Genomic DNA, 19,488 nt, shown 5'->3' with positions numbered 1-19,488 from the left:
GAAATAAAACAGATAGTATGGTGATAGGCCTGTGTGTTTAAAATCTCTGAAAGTGACCTTGTAATATAAGGTAGATCAAATGGTTCCCTTTTGTGCTTTATGTACTTCAGTCTTTATCATTGTTTCTTAAAGTCATCTTTCTAATCTTTCAATATGTATTTTTGAATCATAGTATAAATATTGACCCTTCCACCCACTGCTCAGTGAATAGGAATCCTGTCACTCCCAAGCATTGTTTGACATCCAGAAAGCAAGACACAGAACTTTTCATTTATTCCTAAAATATATATTATATAATTGAAATTTATTTCTATAACAGGACTTCACTTCACCCGAACTAGGGAATAACATTTAAGGCAGACATATTGATGGAAGAGTTCTCTCATGAATAGAGAACTAGACTGGAATTCAGTAGACCCTGACTCAGTTCCCAGGTCAACTAAAGGTTTCCTTAATGACTTAGGCAGGTTATATAAACTATCCTGGCACAATTATCTGTCTGTAAAATGGAGAAAATGCTTTCTTACCTCTCACAAATATTTCAAGCATGATTATGAGGTGCCTATGTTCTAGACCAGGGGTGGGCAAAATACAGTCCATGGGTCAGATCTGGTCTGCCAGGCCATTCTTTCCAGCCCGCGGGGCCCCTAAAAATTTAGAAAACTAATTATTATCTGTCTGTGGCTGCCTGTTAAATATAACAAGGTGCCAGCAGCAGCAGGACCTAGGGGGAACTGGTGGCAGGACCCAACAGTGGCAGGGCCACCTGGCCCTGCCCCACCCCACTCCACCCCCTAGCCTCCCTATCACCAGCCCCCAATCCAAAGGTTCTGTGGCTTCTGGCCTGGTGATGTTTTGACTGTTTCCCAGCCCTCCCTCCATCTGAGTGGAAACTCAGATAACATCAGATGGAGGGAGAGGGGGGACTCACCTTAATCAGTCCATGCCATGGGATCTTGCCAGGCCAGGCTGGGCTGGATTCACGCTGCGCCATATGGCGTGGAGTTGGTGGTGCCCAGCAAGGAAGCGGAGGCAGAAACTGCCATGATCAACCCACATCATGGGACCCACACTAGGCCGGGTCAGTTCCATGCCATGTAGTGCTGGCCAGGGTGGGCTGGAGCTAGAGAAGTGGGTAGGCAGGGGGACTAGCAGTGGCGGGTGGGAAGCAGCAGCAGCAATGGTGGGCAGGCATGCGGGAGGGAGAGTAGGGAAGCAGTAGGTGAAGGGCGGCAGTGGCACAAAACTTGCATGCAGTCTGTCTGAGCTGTGTGCCTCTGGGGAGAGCCCCACATGATGGAGGTGGCAGTCTGGCCCTGCTCACTGCTATGCACAAGTCATGGGGAATGGTGGGGAGCTCCACACTATGGAGCTGGGCTGCCTCCACCCCTCTCCCTGCCACCCTAGCTGAGCCCCATGACCTGCACCACTGGTTTCATAGCTCAGGGCTCAGTGGGGCTGGCCCTACACACTGCCACCATCTGTGGCCAGGGACTAGGGTGGGAGCACAGGGAGTTGCGCACTGTAGGGCCAGGTGGGGCTGACCCTGCTCACTGCCACCACATATAGCTCCAGGAACTGGCACACTCCAGAGACTCCGAGGACCCACCCACGCCCACATACATGCATACACATGCACCCCCACCATTCCCCCCAAACACACCCACACCCTCCCACACACTTCCACCCCACCCACCTTAACTCCACACCCTTACACAGTCCCCCTCCCCAACCACATACCCCACATCCACCCTCCCACCAGACACACGCATACACCCACTCCCCAACCACACACCCCACACATATATCCCCTTACCCCTCACACACAATATATAAGAGTAAGACTGTATTTTGAGCTATTATGCAATTGCTCTAGATATACTATGCAAACACGCATAAACCAGGACAAATTTTTTTTAAATAAAATTAAAATAAATTATAGTAGATGTTATATTTTTTTAGTATATAATATGGTACTTTTCCGGTTTCAAGATGGCAGCACCCTCCCTTCTCAAAGGAGAACTTCTGGGGCAAGGGGAAGGACTTCCAGTGGCAAAGGTCAGGGGCTAGACGTGGGATTTCTTGTCCCAAGATGGCGACCAGGGGGCGGGGCTACTGTCAAGGGGCAGGGCTATCCTTGCAGCCCTCAACAGCTCACCAAAACTCATTAAGCAGCCCTCCAGCTAAAATAATTGCCCACCCCTGATCTAGAAGATTTAGGTTCATATATGTACATTGAAGGAACAACATTCCAAATGAGCCCTTTGAATGTCACTACAAAAAAACCTATCCTTTACAGTGCCAACACCTATTTAGGCATCTAGCACTCCATGGCACTAAATAAACCTCAGAGCTTCTTTTTGCTGCATCAAGGTTTGTATGGTAGATTCCTTGATCGCTGCAGTTCTGAAACCACTCTCTCGACTTTGTTAGACCTTCGAGCCAATAAGATTTAGAATTGTGGCTGCGCAAGCAAGTTATGAAAATGAATCGGCAGCATATTTAAAAGCAACAGTCCCCTGAGTATCTCCTGCCTATTTAGTCCAAAATGGGGAGTGAGGTTATGGGAGGGGAGGGAGCTGAGATTACATGCCAGTACCCGAGACTGAACTATGGAGCTATGCACCTTCAAAAAAACACTTTTATTTTCTGCTTTCATGTAAGGGGTTGAACTTGATGACCCTCAGTGTCCCTTTTAATCCTCTTGCTGTATTATTCTTTTGTTCTCTTGGCCAGACAGGATAAAAAGTAGTGAGTCTCATACAGCTCACTTGCTCATTTTAATGATGTGTAATTTGTCCTGTACCCTCCTGTGTGCAGAGTGGCATGAGAGTACTTGTCTTTCCCAGATCAACATAGGGTGATGTTCATCTGCTCAGGCCCTCTGTTGGAATATACAAGAGTTGTTCAAAATGAATAAATACTTGAGTGAAAACTGCATGGCTTTGTTTAATGTCAGTGGAGATAAGCCAGTTTATACCAGCTGGCCTGATAAGACAATTTAGAGTACAAGCTATTTGTAGAAATATGCTTTTATCCTGGGATCTACATTTCCTAAAGTGTCTATAAATAGTAGTACTATAATAATAAATAGATACATTTAACCCACTTCCCCAAGCAAATCAAAATCGTATATCTTATTAATTGGCAGTTTAGTTAAGTTTCTCTCCTTACAGATACTGGACATAGAAATAAAATAGTCTAATTTCCTCAATATCCACAATTTTATAAAAGAGTACTGAATTAATCTACAGTTCAGAGGTCCCAGTATTTGTATTTGAATTGTTCTCTGATAAAGATCTTGCTATTCACTTCCACTGACAAAATACTTAAAATAACGTTTTCCCTTCTTCCATTTTGCTAATACAGGTTTATGAAATCCTGAAAAGAACAACATGTACCAAAGCCAAATACAGCATGGGTAAGGAACAATATCTAGGTCTGAGGTCAACTTCATTTTCAGATATCGTAAATGCTTGCAAAACTGGAATGGAAGGCATGGTTTAGATTTTATCCCCCCGCCTATGTTTTGCTTCATGCTTGTATAATAGTTTTAAGCCGGAAAATTTGTCATCTGTGAAGGTATAGATCTGTTATTACAAATAGATCTTGAATTTCATTGTAAAATGAGATTCATTCGATCAGACAATCTGAAGTCTGAAAAAGGACTGGACAGCAGCATAAAGCAGTATGTAGTACCATGCAGATATGGAGATTAGCTTTGAATGAGTTATCTGTCTCACAAACTGGAAGCAGTGTAGCCACATAATGCAATCATTTAGCCCATCTGAGAAGCAGAGCAGATTTTTCTGGCCAGACCATTCTGTTAATGTGACAGTACTGCTTCTAGTACCTGAGCTAGCTTGTCTGGTGTTGCCATGGATGTAAACAATTGCAGGATCAGGAATCAGAATCAGAATCTAGATCTGGCCAGATTAATCCATCCCATTTCAGTAGTGACCTTAAGTTGTTACTACCTGGTGGCTCTGCATTTGAGAAGTTTCCAGCACCATCATGATTTAGCCAAGAATGCCAACCAGTGCCACTCAGCAGAGAATCCAGGCATTGGAGTGGGCCTGCCCAGGGTTGTAGGATTTCAGCCTTCAGAAGTGTGGATCCAACAACATTCAAGAAACAGAAAAGGAAAGAAAAGAAAAGAAAAAGCAGATCATCCTAGTAAAGATCTGCTGACCATATTCACCATTCAGTTTCTTAAGAATCTGTTTAACACAGACTATGACATGTAACAATCCACTCAGCTCTGGGACTGAAATTAATAAATAACTCACAGTAAGCCAAATCATATATGGTAAAAGGCTCAATTCTTCAAATCCAGTCATCGCCCATAACTGACATTCCACAGAAAGCGGATGTGGGGGGCAGGGAGGGGGAGAGCCAAAAGGAAAGGTGTGGGGGTGGGGGGGAAGGTTCAATGGCTGCTGGCAGTTGTTTAAATCATTAATTTGTCCACAAAGCAGTTAAACCTGAACTTGAATTACAGGTAGCTCTGTTCAAATATTGACATATAAGCTGTTAAGAAATCTATCAAATAACAGAGGAATGGTTAAGCCAGAAATGTTTTTCATATTCTGACTTTTCAGTTCAAGTAGTATGATACAGTTAACAATTAGTGAGTTCTTATAGATTTGTCTACACTGATTTCTGAGAATAGACCTTAAGATCATCCTCAGCCAGCTTAGATATGGCATAGATATAACCCATACCAAACCTGTACGCACTTGTGTTGCATATTTGCAGAGCAAAGCTATTTTAGGAACTGGTCAATGGACTACTTGTCTTAGAGGAAGAACGATGCAGCACAGCACCCAGGACAGCTGTGACATAGCGGGGAAGCAGTGACTTTCAGTTGTCACTGTGCCACCTGTGTGATTGTACAGATGCAGCAGCAGCAATTTTTTCCCTCCCCTTTTATCCCCTTCGAAGCTGGTGCCCAGAGTGGCTTCCTAGTTATACTACAGACTTGTCTTTCCTTCTGGATTATAAAGAAAGAAATGGGGTGCAGATGAGCCAGAAGCCAGTAACAGGGAATTGTGAGATTGCTGGCAGGAGACATCTTAATCTTGAGGCCTGCAGCACACAGATAAGTTCCAAATGCAGTGCAGAAAGGGTGATCTAGGAGAAATGCAGGATCACGATTGATGTCATGCCTTCAAGAGTCAGCCTAGACTGACACAAGGGGTAAAGCATAGTGGTTTACAGTACAGATGGTCCACAGGCATGAGGATGATCTTAAAGTCCAGTCTAACTATCAGTGTAACCCGAGTGTATATACCTTAAGTTTACTTAGTTGATGAACTGGCAGAACTGCTGTTTCCAGGACAGACTGCCAGGATCTATTTTGACAAGCTGCTGCTAAACCAGTTTCACAGAAGAAATAATGTACTAGCATTCTGGGTAGTGGAACATCACACCACTCGATGTAGAATCTTATCTTGGAATTAGTTGCGTGCATGCCTTCCTAGTCTAAAATGGGAACAACATTAATGGTCCCTTTAGAAAAGGTGAAGAAAAGGGACCTTTTCTTCTACAACCTCTATCAGATGTGGGCATGGAAAGATTATAGTTTATGCCCTGTTTAAAAAGCTTTTGTGACTAGGTCTTCAGTAGGTTTAATCAACATAGCTCCATCTGACCTAAACGAAAGTTTGAATCAGATTTGAATGAATACTGATAGGGATATAAAACATTTTGAAAGTGCTTCCTCAAGGACTTTGCTACATAGCAGAAAATATAGAGCAATATAATGAGCACTCCAGTGTAAACACTTCTGCTGTTTATACTGTGTGCCTGTAAAATTGTGAATGGTACACTAAAACATTTAAAGTCAATATGCAGATGGTTGCTACAACTGGAAATGTGCCTTACCTGTCTGTTATCCAGTTCTACCTATATTAAGTGTGAAAAGGCCCTCTGTCTGCAGTTCTTATCATTACACAGTAGGATTTTCCAAAGAATAGTCTTACAGCACTGTAGACATTTCTCGGTGGGTTAAGAGCACTTAATCCCCCCTCCAAAAGGCACCCAATAACTTGAAGGATTGGGCCCTGAATAAATTTGGAAATGCTCCTCTTAAAAAACGCTTTACACCAAAACTATTGTTGGATTATTCTCAATGTTTCTGTATACTGAGTCCCATATTATGATGTCAGAAGTGGATTGAAATGCAACATATCCTGAGAACATCTGAAAATATATCATTTTTTTTGGTTATGTTTTGTACTTTTCTTAAATTCCTTTTAAACACATTGGCCAGATTTTAATCAAATCAATTTTATTGAAACCAATGGAGTTATATCACGTTAAATCACCTGAGGGCCTGGTCTGAAAAGGTCTAAGTCAACATTCAATATGCAATTCTGCTAAATCACAAACATATCTTCATAGGTAACATGACCCATTCAGAGTCTTGTAGATTGTCCATATTTGGAAGTAGCTATATTAATGTCAGCAGCTGTAAAAAAAAAAAAATAAAAAAAAAAAAAAAAGCCCATATCTTGAATTATATACTAACCATCCATGGATGTGTGTCCAGCTAAGCAGTCTTTGGAATTCTGTAGCAAGATGAGATTTCTAAGTGCATTCTTCACCTGTTGCATATGTTGTATGTCCTTACTTCTTTTACTCTATCCCCAAGTTAAAGAATGAGATCACTCTTCAGACAGCAGAACATAAAAACTCAGAATTCCCTCAGCCCACATTCATTTTATAGATATAGCATTAATTGCTTTCAGGCTCTTGCATGTAACTAATAGACGGATGTGTAAACAGGGAAAGGAGAGGGAAGAAAGAAGGAAACTGCACTTTTAAATAAAAGACGAAAATGTGGTAAATATGGTAAGTATTACTCAAGGTCTTTGCAAAGGCTTTCCCTACAATTTCTCTGATCAATCTGAAATCTCAATTTAAAACTTTGTGCATATGATGTGTGTGAATGTGTGTTCCTTTATGCCATCAATTCCATCCATATTCTTCTTGTGATCCAGCCTCTTGCTTACCTACTTTCAAATCTGCAGACTTGACTTTTAAAACAGACTGACTCTTCAGAAAAATGTAATTTTTTGTAATGCCTAATTTCAAGTGATTGGCCTTGAGTGTTTGATCTTCATATATATATATGACTTCCTCTTACTGTCTCCAGTTTTCCATTTCATAAAATAAATTATGTTTAATAATCTATGGGCTCAAAAATGAAACTTACATGGAGAGGAATGTGGTGGCAACAGATTCATTAACTAACCAAATGACTGTTATTTTGAGGGAATGCTCCAGAAAGGCTGAATGTTAACTTGATACTGTCCAAACTTGAAATGGTAAATAGTTATTATGTCTTTGTTTTTCAAGGGATCACCAGTTTGCTTGCCAATGGCGTTTATAGTGCCGCATATCCCTTGCATGATGTAAGTGATCTTGAAATATATTTTACATGTCTACAATCTGACACCAAGAAATGCTTAATGTGCTATGTATTAATGACACCATCTCAAACATCTTTAGTGTTTCAAAAGACTTATTTTCCCCTCTACTTTTACAATGAATTTCAATAATGTATAAACCTCTGTCAACTGTGCATTCTCTTTTAGTAACTCCCTCACAACTGAGTGCCTTTGGTCATCAAAAAATGCTGCTTTAACAGTAAATTAATAGAGTTGTTTTGGGGTGTCAGTAAATTAAATGTTTTTCTTAGTTTTTGACCTTCTGCTCTCAAGGACTCTGGCACCTTTGATGGGATATATATTTATTTCTGTGGCTCCAAGTGGCTAGTTTCCTGGTCTAAATCCCCCAGGCATGCCCAAGCAAATATAATGAAAGTTGTTGATTGTTTTTGTGATCAGTTGCCATTGTGAAGAAGGAATAACTTCATACTCAGGGTTTTAATTGTCACCATAGAACATCTACACACTTATTGCTCTGCAGTTTATTGCTCCTGGGAAGCTCCCGGGCATGTAGTTTACATGTGTGCCCGAACCACAGCACATTGAGCTGGGTCACAGCAGTCCCTGCTGGCAAGGGACCCAAGGGTCAGCCTGCCAGCCCAGGGCTGCTTCTACTAGGTTCAATGTGCTGTGGAGGGACTGCCTGGGGCATAAGGGTACATTAATGTGCAGCTAGCTGGCAGGCAGCACCCACACTGAAGCACCCTTGTGTCTCAGCCAGCCAGCTCAGCATCTACATGTGCACTGCTGCATGTGAAAAAACTCTGTGGAAGGCTAGGACTTCTATTTACAAGTCCTACTCTGCTGCAGAGTTTATTAGTGTACTCCAGCCTAATAGAAGCACATGTGTAGACCCTGAGATGTTTATTGTACAGTTAATTAGTCAACTGCGCAGTAAATGTCATGTGTAGATGCACCCCATGAAACAAATTATAGTGTAAAGTCTAGTATTTAACCAGACTGCTTATATAAGTAAAGGGATCTGGTCCTCATCACAACTTCATTTTTTCCAAATAATTTACTTTATGGCCCCAGTAGAGATTAGCAGGATCAGGGACCAGTAAGGAACCTTATAGACAACCTTTCACCCTTCTGCACTGGTATGAACCTGTACCAGGTGATCCCCTAGAGCTGCTTGGTGGCCTTTATTTAAATTTTTAAAAAAAGAGCTAGGGAATCACCCTCCAGGGAATGCAATGGTGAAAGATTCATTATCTAAACAAATAGCTGGTATTTTGAGGGAAAGCTCCAGAAAGGCTGGATATTAACTTGATACTATCCAGACTTAAAATTGTAAATGGCTATTATGACTTTGGTTTTCAAGGGATTAAATGGTGCGGGATGGGTGTAAGGGCCCCTCTACATGTGCAGATAAAGGCATGATGGGATTGAATGCTCAATCCACACAATCGCACCTAATGCCATGCCACATTAGGGCTGGGCGAAGCTTTGGTCACTGATTCAATTTGGTGGAGATTTGGCCCAATTCGGTGGCCAAATCTGCAAATCCAAATAGAATCAGATGACTCTTTAATCTCTCAGAATCGAATCAGAGCCGTCCAAATCGATTCGGAAAGATTCAACAATTCGGACATAGATACAGCTTTAAATGTTTTTTCTACATACCTCAAGGTACCAGGAGGTTCATGAATGCTGAGATTCTGGGGCGGATGGAGTATCCCACAGGAAAGCAGGGGGATCCCCAGTGTGCTTGGCAGCAGAGTTAGAGGTGGACCAGAAGCACTTACGGGACCGCTGGGGAGCATGCTAGGGGTCACCCCAGGCTCAGTGACTGGTACCTCCCGGGTCTGGGAGGGTACCCAGAGTCCCCCCGTGGCCACTCACCAAGCCAAGGGGGGGCACAGAGGGGCACCCCTGCACACTCAGTGGTGGACCCAGAAGTGGATCAGAAGTACTTCTGGTCGACTTCCAGGTTTGCCACCGAGCATGCGGGGGCCCTCCCCCGTGCTCCTGTGGGATGCTCCATCTGCCCCACCATTGCAGCACTCACGTTCTGCGCCTGGTACCTCAAGGTATGTAGAAAAAACATCTAACGCTGTGTCTATGGCCAAATCACTGATTCCCCGAATCAGCATCGAATCTCCAGATTTGGATTCGGCCAAATCAAATCAGGGAAAGTGAATCCAAATCAATGAATCACATCAGTATCCCCAATTTGGGTCGAATCTGAATTGAATATGGCCCATTGCACACACCCCTAATGGGCATGGCAGGAGGCATAATTGTGAGAGTATGGATCAGATCCTATCACACCTTAATGCTGTTGCAGGGGGAGCCTGATCCAAGGCACCCCCTGCACTGGCAAGAAATAAGCTCCTGTGGCTAGGAGCCCCCTCAACTGATAGGGCTTCCAACTGCAGAGGTGCACCATGCACATCTGCAGCTGAGAGCCCTATTACCTGACCCAGGCTCCCAGTTGCAGGAGCACCCAGGATTAACTGGTTAATTGCACCTCAAGTATAACATGTACGTGGGGCCTAATTAAGATAAGAACAGGTCCTTTATCTATCTGGTATTTATTGAAAGTATTGTGCTCTCTTGAACTACAAATATCATTTAGAAATCTAGAAAGATTAAATAAATTCTACTAAATGTACATATTAACATTCTTCTGTGTCCTGTTAGATATATACTTATGAGATATATTCCATGTCCTATTGGATATGGCATAATAGGACATGTTATGATTCTAATGACTGGTCACAGATTCTTTTATTCTGTTATGTATCACCTTTAGAAGTGGCCCCAAAGCAAAACCTTAGATCTAATCACCTATGAACTTTGGTCTGGATATGGATCAGCCTTCTCAGCTGGCCTGTTCTCTCTAACATGGACTGAGCTAAGCCCCAATTGCAACTTCCCTTTAAATTTTTAGGCTATTTTTATCACTTATTCATTCATTTTAGCCAGTGCCTGACTTCATTACTATTTTTTAATGTGCTTGGTAACAAAAGAGAAAATGTGCTATGACAACGTGACTTCATAAAATACAGTATTATTATTTTACAAATTGCTTTTCTGTTTTGATGCAGTGAGTGCATGAGATGCATGGTATGTTAGATGCATAACAACACTGGGTGCGACTTGTTTCATGATGCAGACTTTCTTTTTTTAAAGGGTGACTATGAAGGTGACAATGTTGAACTCAACGACAGAAAAGTAAGTTGATATAGGGAATTCAGCAAGTTCTCAAGAGTCACCTGTTGGGAACTGGACATTTGCCAAGATTTCACAGAAAGTATCATGGAAAGGCAGCCAATGCTTTTCAGTACAAGTGCATAAATTTCCATATATAATAATGGTGCATTTCATGCTGTGTTAGTAAAAGTAATGTCAGCATACATTTTAAATGCTCTTAAACTGTCATAATGTAACTTCTAGCTAACCAACATGCAGGCATGGTCAGTCAGATTCTGATATCCTAACCTGCATTAAAGAGTACATCACTTCAAAAATAACCATACTGAATTCAATAGAGCTACTCACAGAAATACAATAGAATTTAATAGAGCTACTCACTGGCAATATTAGGCCTCATTTTGATTTCTGTTTAAGGTAGGTTCGTTACCTAGAGAAAAACTAAAAGTTACTTTTAGGATATGTGTTATCTTGTGTTTGAAGTGCTAAGGGATGTTTTTCTGTTATGGGATAGAGGAAATGGTTTTTCATCAGAAAATACTAATTTATCTAAACTTTTTAAAAGTAAAATATTGGTTTTTGTAGGTCCAGAATGAAAGCAGAGAGAAAGAGGATAGGTTGTAGCCCAACAGTTAGGTCACTTGCCTGGGATATGGGAGACTCTCAGTGACATCCCAACCTTGTAACTAGGAGTGACCATGGGGGTCACCTACCCCAGTCATCAAGTTAAGAGGGGTGCTGGAATTGCCCACCACCCCTGTAGAGTCCATGTCCTAGCAGCATACCCGTGCTGGGAACTCCAGAACATTCCCTGGCAGCTGCTGCTGCTGCTGCTGATTTAAGAGCAACAGCAGGGGCAGGCAGAGCATGCATGCCAGTAACAGCAGCTCAGCTAGGACTGTGGAGTTCCCAGCATCTGTAAGAGTGCTACCCCCCCCTGCCCCTTTTGCCCCATGTCAGAACCCACACATGACCCTTCACCCCTGCTCTTTGATCCCATGCCTCACCCATGCTCCCTCCGGCTCCTTGCTTTCCCGCAGCAACTCTGCTTGTTACGCCACTGTTGTAAAAGATTGTTTTTATGGTTATTATACTTTGGTTCAAGCCACTTCTCTGAATCAGCACATATTATTCTGAGGTGGCTTGCTTTCTCTCTCTTTCCTATTGGTTATTTTAGGATGAGACAAATGCTCTTATTTTTTCATGAAAATTTTTGAAAACTTTCAAGTTTTAATAAAATGTAATGCAACCTGTTAAAGCATTGTCTATCCTGGCCACTTGCAAGCATCCCACAGATAGCATTGACCAGAAAACAAATATTCTTTAAAAAAAAAACAAAAAAAAAAACCCTACCCCCCCCCAGTTTTTTCTTCTCCAGACTAAGTAAGCCCAGTTCTTTCAGCCTCCCCTCATAAGACATGTGCCTCAGCCCCCTAACTATTTTTGTTCCCATTTACTGGGCTCTCTCCAATTTGTCCACATCCTTTCTCTAGTGGGGCCCCAAAAGTGGACACAGTATTCCCGATGTGGTCTCACCAGTGCCGAGTAAAGAGGAATAATCACTTGCCTTGATCTGCTGACAACGCTTCTACAAATGAAGCCCAGTATGCTGTTGTCATTCTTTGCAAAAAAGGCACAGTGTTGACTCTTATTCAGCTTATTGTCCACTGTAACCCCCAGGTCCTTTTCTGCAGAGCTGCTGCTTAGCTGGTTGGTCCACAGCCTAGACCATAAAGTTACAGGGATATAACTGAATCTGGTGTAATTGTGTTGTGTGTCCATTCATATCCTATAATAAGTACACCTAAACTGAAGTAATTTATCCCTTGTGTGATTCAGGCCAAAATTATTGCAGTTTTTATTTTATTTAGCAGCAGAATAGGAGCAGACAGGTAAGACCATTACACCAGATCAGCTGACACTCTCAAAAGCAGTAAGTCCCTTGCCATCCTTTTAATAATATATATTGGTAAGTATAACAGGGAATCCCTGCCCCTGTTACTAGTGGGACTTGAGAGGGCAGTCAGTTAAGAAAAGTAGTGCAAGTGAACTGAGTCCAGGATGGACGAAGCTAACGAGCAACTGGCTGCACCTGGTCACTGGGTGCAGCAGACCCAGTCATATGGCCAGATTAGGCAGGGGGATTTAAGACTAGCCAGGGCCAAGGGGAGCCTGCAGTGGGGAGAGGAGCTCTTGAGAGTGCAGTCACTGCTGGCGATGGGCATGCACACAAACCACCCAGAGAAGCAGGGATGAGGACTCCTAAGCAGGTAAGGCCTGCATTTGTAAGCAGGTAAGGCAGATGCATTTACCCAAGGAGGGAGACTACTTGTCTTCTTATGAAGCAGCTGGCTTGTGATTTTTTTTTGTTTGTTTGGTTTGGATTTGTGACCAGAGGACTTGGTCAGGCTATGCAGTACAGCAGCAGTGTTTCAAAGGCTAATGAATCGGGTATTAGAAGTGCACAGGGGCTTCTATCAGGTGAAAGAAGCCTTTCATTCACAACCACTGGTATATGCCCCAAATTTCAAGAAACCCTTCATGATACAGACTGGTGCATCCAACATTTCCATCAGTGCTGTGCTATCACAAAGACAAGGGGATGACGAAGTTCCAGTGGCCTATACCAACTGCAAGCTATGCAATCATAAATGGGCATATGCAATGATAGAGAGGGAATGTCCAGTCATAAAATGGTTCATGGAGGCCCTACAGTACTACCTACTAGGAAGGAGGTTTCCCATGGTGACCAACCATGCCCCACTAAAATGGCTCCAACAAATGAATGGCCATGCCTTATTCATTGGTATCTTACCCTACAACCTTATAAGTTTGTTGTAAATCGCCGATCCAGAAATCAACATGAAAACATGGACTGCATCTCATGAAAGAGCAAGAAAAAAGAGCTGTGAGCCCCACCAATTAACTGTTGATTAGCTGAAGAAGGACAGGGAGGTGCCCAGACCATTGCGGCATCAAAAAGGATATATGTAAATACTGCCACACAGGATAGGGCCTAGCCAGAGGTTAGATCTGGGGCCACCATCATGGTAAATAACCTAAGCCCCAAAGCAAAATGGTGGACACTAAAGGAGGTATTTAGGACAGCTGGCTGCATAAGATGGGTAGCCGGAGGGTAGAGAAAAAGCCTTTGGGTAAGTGACATTCCAAGAGCCCTTGGAAGTATGGCAGGCAATAAAGACGTTAGATGGACAAATATTACTTAGCAGACAAGTGACCCAATGATGATCTGATGGAACTGCACAGACTGAAGGAAAGGGGCATGGCCTCACCCCCTCCCCAGCAAGACTGAAAGAAGGGGGTGGACATATGTAACAGGGACCCCCTGCCCCTGTTACTAATGGGGCTTGAGAGGTAAGGAATTAAGAATAGCAGCACAGGTGGACCAGGATTGATAAAACCAGGAAGCTAATGAGTCACTGCAGTAGACCCAGTCATACATCTGAAAGGAGATTAGACTGGGGGATGTGAGCTCAGCCTGGGGCCACACAAGGAAAAGCTGCATCCAGAAAAGGCGCTCTTGAGAGCATGGGTGCTGCTGAAGACAGACAGGCACACAAGCCTCCCAGGGAAGCTAGGGAGAAGTCTCCTAAGCAGGTAAGGCCTGTGTGCAGCACTTATCCAAGGAGGGAGACTACTCATTTCCCACCCCCACAGGCCCCACAGCCTTGCTGGTGCTCCTCACCCACCTCCCAGAGCCTCTGCTTCCCCAGCCCTGCCGGTTTTGCCAGCCATGGGAACTTTCAGGGACCTAACCCCTGTGGCTGGCAGGGGAAACCTGTACTTGTTTTGAAGCAGCTGACTTGTGTTTTTTTTGTTCAGTTTGGACTTGTGACCAGAGGACCAGGTTGTGGCTACAGGGAGTGGAGGAGGCCACAAACAGGGGTGCCAAGATATGCCCCCTGCTATAAGGGCTAAAAGACAGCTTCAAGCCCCAAAGCAGGAACTAGCTTACTGAAATGAAACCCCAAGGGTGTGGGCTGCCATCAAGGCTAGACCTATACTGCAGAAGCTGAGGTCTTAATTAGTGAATCAAGGTGGGGGGCAGCCAGAGAGAAAACGGGGGCCTAGACTATGATAGATGAGGCCCAACAGACTCAGACACCTTTGAGAGCAACCCTTTAAAGAGGGAGTACTCTAGGTGTGGGTGGACAAAAGACTTGGGTAGGGGAACTGGCCTGATTGGACAGACCAGGTTAATTGTGAGGCTGCTACTGGTCTGAGGACTTCCTACTCCCCACCAACAAAAAATATCAAAGTCATGGCAGGTGAGAAATGGGAGGGACAGGGAGTCTGAGAAAAGGAGCAAGCAAGTAGGGCAGACCTTGCATTATGGTATATCTGTCTATTTCTGAGAAACGCAGCCTCAAAGGGCATTTTTGGAAAGTTAGATATCAGTGATTTAACAAGGTTGCATATGAATATTAGTGGCAGGATCAGGATTCAGGCTCAAGTTCCTGATTTCCATTCCCATGAACAGCTTTCTATATTGTTTTCCTGTCACCAGATACTTATAGTTAACATGGTATATATGTCTGTCTTTGTTACTGAAGAACAGGTTCTTCAAACAAAAGCAGGAGGAAAGATTAAATTTCCTCAAAGCCTTCAGATTAGCTTCTTTATTAATGTCTTTCCAAGGTTCATTTATCTCTCAAGTTCACTGTATATATTCTGAAATATTTACCTTGTCTGATTCTTGTTTCTCCAAATAGTTTTTTTGGCAAGCCTTTATACTCTTGAATCTTTTGCAAATCTAGTTTAATACTGGCCCAGTCCTTCTGTTTTTGTTTATCACAAAGTAAAGGAGATTTGAAAAAAGGCAATGAAGGTAAATATTTAGAGGCAGTCCACTTTTTTTTGAAGCTACAATTTGAATACCAGGATGATAAACAGAGGAAACATGAAATAGTTTCTGTGGGTGCTAACTGCAAATGTTGATAAGTCCATCTTAAAGTCTAGAGTATTTTCCAAAACTAAAAAAAAATATACAAAATCTTTTAAATTGAGTACCTACCTGCTAAATTTTCTGAAGACCCTATTAAGTATATTCATATAAATTGAAATTAGTTTATTTCCAAAAGTATCAAGTAATTTGGATACATTGGATTTTTGGTGCTCAGCATAGGTCACCTAAAAAGGGCTAGGTTTCAAAAAGTACATATCACTTGCTTGATTAAAATAAAGTCTGTTTATAAAGTCTCCACTTCTGCATCTAAAAATGGAGGTGCCCAAAATTACTGATCACTTTTGATAATTTGACCCATAGTTCACAAACACAAATTAATAAAACTTTTGGCTAAAAAATGCTGCAAATAAATTTAAAAAACAAGATCTGAAGAGTAAATTTATAAGAATGACACTGAAGAATGACTGACTTTCAGTCTTCAGTATCTAAAACAGATGTGTTATTACTGTTGTATTCAAATGTTCAAAATATTGATTGATTTGGCTTACACAGAGAAGAATGCGCAGTCAATTTAGTATTTTCTACCTAGGTGTTTTTATCAAAATAAAATATATATTTATTCTAAATGGTTTAAATTTATTTGCATGAAATTGTATCCTAGCATTTAGGTTTTGAAGGGCTTTAGTAATAATTCCCTGAGAGAACTGTTAAACTCTTTAAAGAACAGTCTCCATTGTGTAAGCTTCTGTGACAGGGTGCTAAAAGCAGGAATGTTTGTGAACATTATTGTGCCATCAGTTTGCCCATGTGCCTTCCAGGGTTTGTGGGGGGTTTTTGGATTTCACTGGAGGAATATAGGAGACTGAGATATGCTAACTTTCATCATAAAGTGATACAAATAACATAATGACTTTACAAAATACCACCCTGTTGTGATTTATTCTTACTTGACCAAATTTAATGAATTTGGTTTATCTGCACCTAAGGGTAATTAGTTTTAGAGCTCTTCTTGCGTCTTAAAGCTATACAAGGTAAAAGTCTATTGTTGAATTAATTAGTTAATAGTTACAAGGGCATTAAATTTCCTGATTTAATTCTTCTTCTCCTTCTATGAACCAGTGTAAGTTAATGCTTTGCATAATTTGTATAGTTATTACTTCAGAGTGAGGTGTTTACTTTAAGACCTGCTTTTGATAAAGTTGATGTGTAAATTGCACTGTATGGGTATAGAATCCTGTGGGAGGAAGGATGGCACTGGTATATGGAGACACACATCTGAGCCGTATATTCCTTCCCCGAGATCAGGATAGTAGTTTGTTGGCCAGTATTGTCTTATCAGCCAGGAATTATGGGTCATGCCCATTTTTCCCTGCATACCATGGTAAGGGGAAATACTATATCATTGCAATTATAGGTCAGCATCAAGTATAAATCAAGGTTTATTTTTTAATTGTTCTCTTTGAGGGGGGAAAAAGGTAAATTTATAATCAGAATAATACAGTAAGTGAGCATGCAGCTTGTTCTCCCTCTCAGCTGCTTAGACCCCCAGGTCCAAATAGTCTTAGTGGGGAAATACTGTAAAGTGTGATCTTTTCCTTTGTAGAAGCATAATGTCTATCACTGTTGCCTTTTTCTCAGACTCTTTTTTTCCAGTTAGTTCACTTGGTTCCCTCTCAGCTTCTGATTTTTTGGGGGTTTTTTCATGGGTGGGATTTCTAAATAAGGCAAGCAGTTTGGGAGCATAAATGTCATTAAAAAATCAATAGGATTTATTCTCTTAAGTCTCTTAAGCACTTTTTGAAACCTCAACCTGGGGCTATATTTTACAATTTCTCAGAGCTTCATTATTTAATTCATTTTCATATAAAATTACAGTTGACTTCAATGGAAATTGCAGATGATGAAAGAGAGCAGACTCTGGCCCTGTAGAACTTTGCATACTGTAGGATTGGGGGGAAAAAATACATTAAAACTTTTTATTTCTAGTGGAAAACTAGATTTTCATCGAATGAAAAATATCATAAAACTCATGTGTACTCTGAGCAAAAAGTGAAAATTTAGCCAAAAAAAGGTAAACTAAAATATTTTTGCTTGAGAACAGATATCCTTTTCTCTTCAACGAAAAGTTGAAATATTCTATGATAAGGATGAGGTGGAAATCTTCTACCAATGCTAAAGTGAGTATGTTTATACATACTCTGTTAGCAAACAGAAAGCTGCCTTTATTCAAAAGCTAGTGCTTTAAGTTGCACTTTCTACATTGGAGTCCATCATGAGAAGCCCCATTGGGTTAGAGTAGGACTAGTTATCTCAACAGGGTTTATAAACATGTATTATTTGTTTTAATCTGATTTTTTTTTGTGTTGTTTAAGTTCTAGTCATTTTTCATTTTCAAAAGATAAACTTGTTTAAAGTATGAATTAAATGCAAATATATTAAGGTTTAAATTAATAATTTCATAAAACATTTCAGTAAATATAAATATGCTGAATAGAAGAGCCTCTATCAAAATTCTGTGCTACAGGATTTATGCTTTTCTATATAAAGAAATAATTGAAGTGGAGGAAGCAAGGGGAAGTTTATTTTTGCGACCATTTACTGTATTAGAGGTTCAATCCTGTAGTGCCTTGTAAGCTGCATATCATTCACCATGTCATTAATGTAGAAAAATATAAAAATAATAATATTCTGAAAATAAATATTATGCTATGTAATTGCTTAAATGGTATATAGTTACAGTGTTCTTTCCTAAGTAGTAAAAAGATGTACCAAAAATGATGGAAAATCTCTGGTTGCAAATATATATATAGTAATGGGTTCTATCAACCAGTGAAAATACACCTGTGTTTAGAAAATAACTAAATAGAAATAGAAAAGTTATTGAAAATCCAGTCATGTAAAAGGAGGCTTTCCGCTTAGTGATTTATTTCATGATTAAAATTGCTAATTTAAATAACGTTGACTTAAATTGATCCACTCTGCATCTGAATAAAGTGCTTCTGAATATAACGGAAGTTTGTTCAGTTCAACTGTATATAAATTGGGCTACCAGTACCGCATTTTCATATGTCTGGTTTTCTTTGCTATGAACATGAGTCTACAGTAGTTTAAAAGTTGTTGGCGCAAACATAATTCATATGGCTGGGAAGCCTCCCAACCTTATTAAGCAGATTACTTTTCCACAATAAACACTAAAAACATATCCTTCTAAATGGAGTGTAGTTTTAAATATTAAAGGTTGTTGTTACTGCAAATCAAATACTTTTCCCTTTATTACTGACAGCAGTTACAATATGTATATGCAGCAGTGGAATGTATTCTAAACTAAAGACAAAGGGGAGAAAAGGTCTAGTTAATGGCCAACTTAAAGAATAATCTTGCTTTTTTCAGAATTTGAAACTTCTCACAGGTTAAATTAATCCAGTTCTAGATTCTAGGTTTTTCTTGCCAAAAGTTGTCTTTACAGAAATCTCTTGACAAGAGTCATCCTGTGCTTTTAAAAATGACAAAACAGCAAAATCAGCAAGGATTTTATAAGTAACAGTTTAAACAACTCCATTTATTGCTACTACGTGCTTTGGTGAATTGCTGCTATCTAGTTTTATATCCATGTCAAGCTAGTGAGAAATAACAAAAATGGATATCTAAATTCACAAGTACATATTTGAAACCTGGGTTTTGTCTTCCCTGTTCTGGCAAAGAACTTTTACAGAAATCAATAGCAATTTTGTATCAGAGCTGTTATTTTGAGGGAAGAAGTATGCCAAGTAGCTAATAAACATAGTTTATTGTATCCATAAATTTATTGCCCAGAACATATATCTTTGTTCACTCCATTAGTTGGACTGGACCAGGAAGAATCAAAGCTGAAAAGTGCTATTTATCTTGTTTATGAAGTAAATAATGTAATAAAATGAAGGTCTTAGATGAATATGTTTTGTGAGTATT

At 40.8% G+C, this 19,488-nt stretch overlaps 1 protein-coding gene across 4 annotated transcripts in view; it reads left to right on the top strand.

The window, feature by feature from the left end:
* ANO1 (anoctamin 1) overlaps positions 1–19,488 on the top strand; it is a 166,334-nt gene that overhangs the window by 85,184 nt on the left and 61,662 nt on the right. For 2 of the 4 annotated variants that reach the window (XM_019519441.1, XM_019519439.1), the window contains exons 7-10: positions 3,370–3,421; positions 6,790–6,855; positions 7,363–7,418; positions 10,593–10,634. In XM_019519441.1, the coding sequence (XP_019374986.1) occupies positions 3,370–3,421; positions 6,790–6,855; positions 7,363–7,418; positions 10,593–10,634 (216 nt within the window). The remainder of the gene's footprint in view (positions 1–3,369; positions 3,422–6,789; positions 6,856–7,362; positions 7,419–10,592; positions 10,635–19,488) is intronic. The other 2 variants (XM_019519443.1, XM_019519440.1) reach the window with 1 other exon arrangement.

This window comes from Gavialis gangeticus, unplaced genomic scaffold (genome assembly GCF_001723915.1).
Source record: "Gavialis gangeticus isolate Ggan-Ray unplaced genomic scaffold, GavGan_comp1, whole genome shotgun sequence".
Taxonomy (NCBI): domain Eukaryota; kingdom Metazoa; phylum Chordata; order Crocodylia; family Gavialidae; genus Gavialis; species Gavialis gangeticus.
Note: the sequence above shows the minus strand (reverse complement) of the source record. Positions and strands in the feature narration are given on the sequence as shown.